Source organism: Octopus bimaculoides, chromosome 2, assembly GCF_001194135.2.
Source record: "Octopus bimaculoides isolate UCB-OBI-ISO-001 chromosome 2, ASM119413v2, whole genome shotgun sequence".
In the NCBI taxonomy this organism is placed as follows: Eukaryota; Metazoa; Mollusca; class Cephalopoda; order Octopoda; family Octopodidae; genus Octopus; species Octopus bimaculoides.
Genome location: NC_068982.1, coordinates 68,640,685 through 68,651,104, shown reverse-complemented (window position 1 = coordinate 68,651,104; position 10,420 = coordinate 68,640,685). Strand labels below are relative to the sequence as shown.

The following is a 10,420-nucleotide window of genomic DNA, read 5'->3' as shown; positions in this document are numbered from 1 at the left end:
ATGGATTTACTTGACAGATGACTAGGTTTTTTTCTATAACGAAACTAAATAAATTGTTAAACTAGCCAGATCCATAAAATTTCCATGTTTTATAAATTTTCTTATTTCTCTTATGATGCATAAATTTATAGATTTTTACATTATTGTTTCATTACATTAAAGATTTTAGTCATGCCTTTGGTTTAATTCTTTAATTAAAGTTGTTTACAACAAACACATACATGAAGATAAGTAAGAACAAGCAGAATATTATTATGGATGTTATTTAAATAACACTTATTTTATTAGATTTCTCTTGCTACAATTATAATAAATAATTTTAAATGTCATTTTATTAGTATAACTTTTAAATATCAATGAAACTATAGATGCTTCAAATTCCAGTTGTTCAAAGAAGTTTACACATTCAATGTGTAAACTTAATACATATTAACAGATAACCCTTTCCAATTGAAAAGGGGGAACTGCAGGAAGGCTGTTGCGACTTACACATGTGATATATTATAAGGAATCTTTCCCCAAAATGATAAAAAACTATATTTGTGGCATGTTCTTGAGGTGAAATAAATAAATTTGATGGCTAAATTAATTCCTAGCAACCAATCCACAACTAGAATGTTGTTATATCAACAAGCATATCTAATTGCTGATAGCAGTGACCCAACAAACAGCTCCATAGATACAGAGGTCATTAATAGTAGCCAATGCAGTTCTCATAGCAACAGTGACCTTGCACACAATGCACAGCCATGCAACAATGCATAGCCAAAAATGCCACAATATACAGTTCTTACTGTTTCATAGCCCTTTCAACACAAGTTGCATCAAAATCAGTCATTCTACACATGCTGTCATCAACAGAATAGACTATTCTATATCAAAAATATAATTACATTACTTTCTAGCTTGCTTTTACTGAAAGTATGTGTTATCTGGATTGTAACATCACATATGTATGCATAATTTATATACACACATCTATTACAGACTCACTTGCATGTCCACACATTTATTTTATACATACATTAGTGCAGTCATGTCTACAACTGATAACTCGTTTGTACACATACAAGCACACAAATGTATATATATATATATATATATATATATATAAATATACTCCAACACTCCTTATAAGATTGCCGTTTCAGAACATTTGAGCAACATTCCTTGATTTAAAAGGTACTATTGTGGCCCCTTTTAAATTAACAATAACTTTATCCTGTTGTAGTCAAACTACATCACTATTGGCAACAAATAAAGAATATGTATTCCCATTTTGTGTTTGTTATAGAAAACAAACTATGCAATTTATTCTGTATGTTTTCTTTGTTTGATTGTATGTTTTCTACAACATTTAACAAGAGAAGGAAAATGTCTATTGGAGAAATGGAATGGGCAATTGTAACATTCATGCCTTTCCAAAAGATATTAACAACATAAGTGAAGTAAACTGGCTTCACATAGGAATAGAAAAGCTGGTTGCAAACTTGGTTTGCCAGGACACTAAATTCAATAATACTATAAACTTGATAAACAATTGATAAATCCCAAATGAGTAACAATCTTCTTGAAATAGTTCTTTTAAAGTAAAATATTATTTCAGAATAGAATAATATAACTATATATATATATATATATTTAAAACAATGATCAACACAAACCTTAAGGAAAAAAGCTTCCTTTCACATGGTTTGTATTTTTCAGTTTCTTTGTTTTTAGAGAATATTTTTGTCTAATTAATAATTTTTAATTTAAGAAAATCTTTCTTCAAATATTGTGACAGTATCAAGAATTTTTATACCAATAAACACACATACACACAAATGTACATGCATGCATTCAGGTACACAAGCACACAGACGGTCCTTTATATATATATATATATATATATATATGTATATGAATGTATATATATAAAAAAATCTTTATGATTCAAATACTACATATGTTTTTAAATTTTTTCCCTTCTTTTCATGTCAACAGAGTTTAAAACATGTCCAAAAAAGCCATTATATTAGCTGATAACAGCTATAATCATAAAAACTAACACAAGAAATATATGCTAGTTTGGAAGAGATTCAAATTGGAATGTTCTTTACAACAGTCAGCCAGTGTATTTTTGTTGAAACTGATGAAAATGAAAATCTTTTTCTTCTTGAGACATAAAAAGATTTCTGTTCCATACAGCTTGCGATGAGTGAGCTTCAGTGTCTGGATTGTTAGGAAATAAAAGACCTGCCTTGACTCGGAGATATACAATAGTTGAATCACTTTCATAGACAGCAACAGTTAAACTGAAAAAGGAAAGTAGAAATTTAATCAAAACAAAGAAAAGGAAGATAAACTAGCAAAATGGATAAGATACAGAATTACTGTTTCAGAAATCTGACATGCAAAGTAGAGAGAGTAACAGTGTAACAGAGTAGTAACTAATTTGAGGTGGGGTATGGCAAAGAAAAGAGGAAAGGAAAGGGATTGGTTATAGGGACTAGTAAGAAAAAGGAGAGTGGATAGAGTGAATAGGTGACAATGTGGCAAGGACATCTAGGGTTATGCTACTTTACAAGGAGAAGAAACAATACAAGAGCTTAATGACGTTCATGTTCTGTATAAAATCTTTTAGTATAGTAGTTCAAAGTGAGTTGTAGAGACTTAAAAGCATGCATTTCTGAGGAAAAAGAATTAGAAAAATAAGAGTTCCAAGAAGTGGGAGTCAGATCATTAAGTAAAAGGGAAAAGAGGATTTAGTGGGTTTAGATAGGGAAGGATATTGTCAATGAAATTACCCCTTGTGTGTTGGTACCTATTAATTTGTGACGAGATGAAAGATAAAATATAAATATGACATGGAGCAATATCAGAGCCTAAATTATTTTCAGTTTAATCTCAAGAATTCAGACGTAGAAGAACTGAATTTCTCTCCTGTATGTTATGTTCTGAATCTGAACTCCACTTGTCTTTTATCCCTTCAAAATCAATAAATATTAATATATTGTGGTCAAGTTAATTCATTAACTGAAATCCTACAGAAGTTTGCTTTATACTTTGTCCATATATCAATAAATGCATGGCACTTAAAGAAAGCTGACCAATGCCTTGTGAATGAATTTGATAGGCAGAAATTGCACAGAAGCCTGTTGTCTGTATGTGTGTGCATGTGCACATAGCGTTGGGTCTGTTTCATAGCTTGGCAAAATGGGTTGGTTGGTTTGTTTGCATCCTTGCAACTTAGAGATTCATAGAATAAGTACTAAAAAATAAATACTGAGGATGATTTGATCGACTTGAACCCCTCAACATAATACCCAAGTATAACCACAATCCAATGACTGAAGTATAGATTTTGTTGAGCCATACATAAAAATAACCACAAACTAGAGTGTGTTGAAGTATCATTTATTCTGCATCAATCATCTTCACTGTAAGCGGGAGTATGATTGGCCATTTAAGCTCATATCTACCGTCTAACTGGAAGTCCCTTCTTTGCAGACCAGCTTAATAACTAGTGCACAATGAAGGACTTTGTCTACAGTTCGTCTGTTAAGAGTTCATGGGCAATGACCTACAAAAGAATATATTTACATTATCAGGTAAACAAAATTAACTCACCTGTCATTGGGACATTTCTCTACTTTGAGGTATGAAGTATATTTTTTTAAGTCTTGAGGACTAATCTGTTTTGTACATTCAATAGGTAGCACAATTTCTTGTGGTTCACTACAGTTTGGATGACCTGAGAGGAACAATAAGTTCAGTTCTGGACACATATGGACACGTACATTCCACCAATTCTGAACTGAAAAGAAACCAATAAAAATATATTCGAAAAGAAGTTTAAATTATCTGGAAATGAGTTAAAAATTCTCTTGTTACAAATATTTTGAATTTTCAAGTCATAACAAATACAATAAAATAACTTTAGAGAATATTATACCAAAATTCCAATTTAAATAACATGAGTATTTAAGTTCATTTTTCCTGCTGTAAGAGATTAACTCTTGTGGGCTCCATAATTGTCGTCTTCATTTTGTCCTGTACTCTACACACACCCTCACTGACTCCCTTGCACTTATTTCTTTCAATATTACTTTTAACCATGTCTTTCTTGGTCTTCCCTTTTCCCTACTTCCTTCCACATTCATTTCTGTCATGCCTCTCACCCATCAATTTTCATCCTTCCTCATCACATGACAGAACTACCTCATTCCATTTCTCTTCATATCTCTCACTGGTTCAATTACTACCATCCTCTGCAATGCATTGTTTGTCTTCTCTCTCAATAATACTCTTGTTATCCACTAAATTGCTCTCATTTTTGTTCTTTCCAGCCTTCTCTACCACTCCATGTTCATTATCCATATCTTACATATTTCACACATGTATTATACACCTTTCTTTTCAGTTTCAGTAACACCCCTCCCTATGAGTACACCACTCAGTCCTCAAAACTTGTTCCATGTGCAACATCTTATTCTACCATGCTGGGGTAGGGATGGGGGAGGACGAGAGAGAGAGAGAGAGAGAGATAGGGAAGAGACAGGGGTGAAAGAGTCACTGTAATGAGTGGAGAAACCAAGGCTTCTATCAGTTTCTGTCTACCAAATTCACTCACAAGGCTTTGGTCAGCCTAAGGCTATAATAGAAGACATTTAGATGGTTTCTTTTTCTGGATGTGACGTAGGATATCCATGTGGTTATTACAAAATAAGAGAGATTTAAGGTAATGGAGAAGATTGTTGTTCAATGGCTGTGTCAGTTACATTTGGAATGTTAGAAATGAGTAGAATAGGACAACAAAAAGCAAGGAGAAACCTTCATAAGACTGGGAAATATTGTAGCATATTTCCAAAGATTGGAACATATCCACAGAGAGACAGATAGACAGATGGAAAGAGAGGCAGACAGACAAATAGAAAGAAGGGATTGGAAAGTTTGGTGAGAATAGGGGCTAGCTCTGGGTTGCATTGTTTGGTAGTAATGGAAGAAACATGATCAGGAGTGGTGGGCTAGTTTAAACCAACTGGAGTGCCTCTCATTTGGCATGTATGTGTGAATGGTTTTGAACTTGATGGAGTGTGAAGGAATAGTTTGGGAGATTTACATGTGTACAATATGGAGTCAGATATGAAAGTGGGAAGTCTTATTCATAGAAGTACTGTTATAGAATCATTATGATTGAGAAGCGAAGGAAAGAAAGAATCTGCTAGGTTGATAGTAATCCTTTTGGCAAGGAACTAAAAGGAGTGGCAGCACCTATTGACTGTCTTTTTACAGGTGTTGCAATGCGAGGTAAAGACCATTCAATGTGTAAGGGTAGGAATTCTCTTCAAGCATTGTAGGCCATGTTCTTTATATGAACTGCTGCAGCACATTTTAGTTGTGTAGGGGATGTGGAAGAATATACGTATGAGGATAATTTTAGTCACTTATGAAGTTGTTTCTGATGGGCCAGGACTGAAGTATACTGCTAGTAGAGCTCTAGCTTGAAGTGCTATAAGGCTGGGAGATGTGTTTGTGTGTGTGGGGGGTGTCAGTTTATATATGTGGTAGGTAGTTACAACAAGGCAGTGATTAAACAACTCAATAGGTACAGAGATGGTGATAGTTTACTAAAGAGGTGGCAAGCAGGCAGAAACGTTAGCACGCCAAGCAAAATGCTTAGCGGTATTTTGTCTGTCGTTGCATTCTGAGTTCAAATTCTGCCAAGGTTGACTTTGCCTGTCATCTTTTCGGGGTTGATTAATTAAGTACCAGTTGTGTATTGGAGTCAATCTAATCGACTGGCCCCCGCCTCCTCCAAAATGTTGGGCCGTGTGCCTAGAGTAGGAAAGGATAGTTTATTAAAGGTTGAGTTTGGTGGGTGAGAAAGAGATCAAGGGTGCTAGCAGAGTCTGTTTGTCAGTCAATGATGGGTGTAGGGTATAAAACTTGATATTGACAATGAAGGATTGTAAAAGATTTGGTTTCAGTAATAGTAGCACTAGCATGGGATGAGTGTGAGAACGAAGACTTCAGCGAAGGATAAAGTAGTTCTTAACTTTTATTTTTAACTTGTTTCAGTCATTGGACTGTGGCCATGGTGGGGCACAACCTTGAAGAATTTAGTCAAATCAACCCTAGTACTTTTTTTTTTATCTAGTTCTTACTCTATTGGTCTGTTTTGCTGAACCACTACATTATGGGAACATAAACAAACTAACACTGATTTTCAAGCAGAGTGTGTGTGTGTGGGTGGGGAGACAAACACATAAATATATATATAAAACAGGCTGTCACATAGTTTCTGTCTACCAAATTCACTCACAAACATTGGTTGGCCTAGGGCTATAATGACAGACAGTATCATGTATTGGGACTGAACCCATAACCCTGCAGTTGCAAATCAAGCTTCTCAACCATGCAGTCTGCACCTAGATAGATGTCCCCCATGTAAGAATAGATATGGTTGAAGAGACATTGGGGATTTGAGAAGTTTAGAAAGCAATAGAGGAAGCAGACTTTGAAACAAAATAATTAGAAGTCTTTGTTTCTGATGAGAGCGGAATGTACTTATATTCAGACAGCACCTTTCAGGATGAAGTTTGAGTAAAGAGTGTAGTCTGGACAGCAGAAATAGACTATAGATAAGGGTGGGGAGATTTCTGTCTCAGTGAGTAATGTGTGGTTTGCATATTAGTAAGAGATGATGTGTGGAGGCCAAAATTGGATCAGAAACCATGGATGTTAGAGAAGAGAAAGGAAATTGATCAGCAGGTTCAGTTTTTGTTTTGGTGATCTAGAGGTTTTGGTGCACTATGAAATCTCATGGTAATACCTTGGCAAGAGCTTGGGTTAAATACTTGCAACAGAGCAAATTTTGCTCATAGGTCAGGTGGTGGTGTAGCACAATATATGCCTCACCACAAAAAAAAAAAAAAAAGAACTTTGTAGAGAATTAGTAACTAATGGGAGCCAGCCTTGGGATCTTCTTGAGAAGACACCATTCTCAAAAATAGAAAAAATAAAACAATAGTATGCTCAATACATACTTACAAAGAAGTGTGTAGCAATGGGTCTGCTAGGATTTATAATTAATAACAATAAACTTATACATACAGTAATTACACCATTTAATCCATAGTATAGATTAAATTGTGTTGTTACCATTTGCACATTCAAATATTTACCTTCACAAAGATCCATATATACATGAAAAACCATGTACGAATCTGCCTCGTCAGTAATATTGTAATGTTTAATCTTTTTCATCTGTTAAAATAAAAACAATAAAGCATAAATGTAAAGAAAAAAACTGTTAATAAATCAAAATTGTAAAATATTGAGAATTATATTTTGGTATAATAGAAATTCGAATGTATGCATTTTAATCAGCGAGTGATTTGATTTGTAAACATGAACTGTTCCTTAAAAAGCATCAACATACATACATGATAACATATTAGATTGCATTCTGCATCGACAGATTTTTGCTAAGAACCAGGGTTGAGTTAATGTACTCAGTCAAGGCTTTTTGTACAAGTAATTATTTTATTGTGTTTATAAGTCATTTCGAAGCAGCATGGAATTTTGTCAGTGAACAGGTCGCGGTCTCAAAGCGACGAAAATATTTTGGCAAATTAAATTTAAATGTTGAAGTGAATCTAACGGTTTTTGTGTGTTTCTTAAATGGCTTCTAAACACCATCCCCGTTGCTACTGTTTTCGTTCCAGCACACAATCCCAGATCAGGTCACTTGCTATGCAAGTACATCTTCGTAATTATTTTATTGACCTCTAAAAAGATTAATGACAGTACTTTACAGAGAATCGAACTATAACCTGCGGTACTGAATAGCACGAAACATGGTACTACTAAAGCAGCGCGGACCCGAACGTGCAGTCGCGCGTCCGAGCTAGCTAGTCGTGAGTGGTCGATCCTAACCCTAACCCTAAATACGTATTCATTTGCACACGCGGGTTAGGGTTAGGGTTAGGGATAGGGTTAGGGTTAGGATCGACCACTCAAGACTAGCTAGCGCGGACGCGCGACTGCGCGTTCGGGTCCGCGCTGGGCACTGTCATGGTATTAGCTGTCAGAAGCGAAAGTAGAAAAATCTAAACAAGGAATGTTACTGCTGGTTTGAGTTGAAATCTGTAAAAACTCAAACCAGCAGTAACATTCCTTGTTTAGATTTTTCTACTTTCGCTTCTGACAGCTAATACCATGACAGTGCCCCGCGCTGCTTTAGTAGTACCCGAAACATTAAGGATATTCATGTCCTAGCAATGTAAAAGGTACGAAAATGGTCCCGAAATATGAAAGGAAAGTATAAATAACTGGCAGGAAATGAAAAGTAGTCTAAAATCATGTTGTCCCTGTATAGCTTTAGATTAAACCTGACTGAACAGACCTATCAGAAGTGTTTTCACAATGACCATTTCATCTTTCATGCACTGCGCAGTTGCCTGTTTTCAATGATGGTTGATTGTAATTTGGGAATGATTGGGCGGCTGCTATCTCACGCGAATAGAATGACCTCATAGAGGGTTTTCTCATTGACTCGATTATAACAGAAAAATACAAATAAAATATTAAATTTGTGTTTATCTGTCTTGATATGAACACAAAATTTAGGGGAAACATTTAGTGAGCGCTGCGAAGAAATAATATTTCAATGAATCCAATTTTAATTCCTGTTTGAAAATATTTGTGCTTCGTTTATCTCAAAAATTCAATTATAAATGAAATGTGGTGCGCATTTTACAAATACCATTCTGATCCTTATAAATACAATTATTTTAAAAAGAATTATTTATTGAAATTATTATTTCCTGACGCAATAAATCAAGTGAAACTACTTAGTGAGTGAAATGAGAGACGCTAACATGAAACTTTAACATTAAGGATATGAAGGAACATATATAAATAAAATATTAATCTTCAAATAATTATGAACAATATGTTATTAGAAGTTAAAATACAGTGCAAGACAAGTTCAACATAAACATGGGAAGATAACGAAAAGAGAGTAAACCAATATCGATTGTAGACTTATCAACAACAAATTAAAATGATTTAAAATAAGTATGCATATAGTATAAAAATATGAGAATGCATACAATGGGATGATCCTCGATTTCCATTTTGGCTGATATCAATTAATTTACCGGTGAGATGGGCTTGTTGTTAACGCCTACGCATCAATTTAAAGGGAAGTAACTGGTAATTGACACTGGTTTTGTTAATGTGAAAATCATAAAAGTGTAATTTTTCGAAAAGTTTCTTTACCTAAATGAACTTCTTCTTCTTCTTCTAATAGAATAGCACCTTTTCTTTTATGATTTTCTGCTCCCATGGGTCTATGACCTGTTGGTAAATAGGTAGCAAATGATTAACATTGTATTTTGACAAATATTCCAAGAACTTTTCTTTTTGGAGTTGTATTCAATGTCATGATATTGCAAACATAAATGCAATGAATTGTAAAGATTTCTGTTTCATTATGACTTGAAATAATGATGTAGCAGTGATCTGAAACCTAACTGCTAGACACTCAATCAGACACCACAAGTGAACAACCATAGTTTCACATGATCAGTATAAAATGACCACTCAGTGAGAGACTATAGTGTGATATATTTTTTTTTATGTTCTTCTTGTCCCATATTAAAAACTTTTTGGGGCTTTTTATTAATCACTGTTGAAGGCGACTGACTCCACCCTTACCAGGCAGATGGTCTTGGACGTTTGCACAAACAACTCCAGGTTCTTGCACAGACCAATTCTGAACATCCATACATTGTTTCATAAGAAATTTCTACGGACATGGCATGATTTTTCTCTCTATTCCAGTCAACAATTATTTATATTGTTCTTGGTAAATAACAAAAACCAAATACCTTTATACCACAATAAGTATTCAGTTAAATGTTCCCAGGTTTACTTCAGTTATTATCCATGCAGTCAACGAAATACATCTTCATTTTCCTGTTACTCAAGCAACAAACTCCTTTGCAGCAATAATATATACAGCTGTTGCTGTGTTTGAATATGATTTTGTGGAAAATTAAACTGTTTTTCATATTTCCCAATGATTTTGTTGGTTTCTTTTATTATGAGAAAATAAATTTGTATAGAACCATCAAAAGTTATAGCTTAAAAACTTTTTATAGGAATGAAATGTAGAATAAAATTAGAGTGATTGTTAAATTTATGGTGTTCCTTCTACTTTTGTCATAACTGCTGATAAACAAATGTGAAATGTCTTAAACTTATGGAGCACTGAAATTAGTGCTAAATTTAGGAGTTTACTATTCAAGAAGAGTATGCTGCCTATAAATCTTTTGCATTTATGGAAGTTATACTGGTGGTATTAACAGAGAGAAAGACATTCAAGGCAATGGAGAAGATTGTTGTTTATGACTGTCTTTAAGACAGG

At 34.1% G+C, this 10,420-nt stretch overlaps 1 protein-coding gene across 1 annotated transcript; it reads right to left on the bottom strand.

The window, feature by feature from the left end:
* Positions 1-247: 247 nt before the first annotated feature.
* On the bottom strand, positions 248-9,208 carry LOC106879522 (tRNA-splicing endonuclease subunit Sen15). The gene is made up of 4 exons (XM_014929146.2): positions 9,102-9,208; positions 7,170-7,251; positions 3,613-3,799; positions 248-2,297 (listed from the first exon to the last, which is right to left on the bottom strand). The coding sequence occupies exons 1-4, from the start codon at positions 9,123-9,125 to the stop codon at positions 2,108-2,110; spliced, it is 483 nt and encodes a 160-aa protein (XP_014784632.1). The 5' UTR covers positions 9,126-9,208; the 3' UTR covers positions 248-2,107.
* Positions 9,209-10,420: the final 1,212 nt, after the last annotated feature.

Bases quoted from the DNA above. Each gene is read 5' to 3' on its own strand.
- LOC106879522 (XM_014929146.2), bottom strand. From the start codon at position 9,125: ATGGAAATCGAGGATCATCCCATT. The intron at 3,800-7,169 runs GTAAATATTTGA...GTTTCTTTTCAG, and splicing joins ATATATGGATCTTTGTGAAG to TTCAGAATTGGTGGAATGTA. The intron at 2,298-3,612 runs GTGAGTTAATTT...TTCCTTTTTCAG, and splicing joins GAGAAATGTCCCAATGACAG to TTTAACTGTTGCTGTCTATG.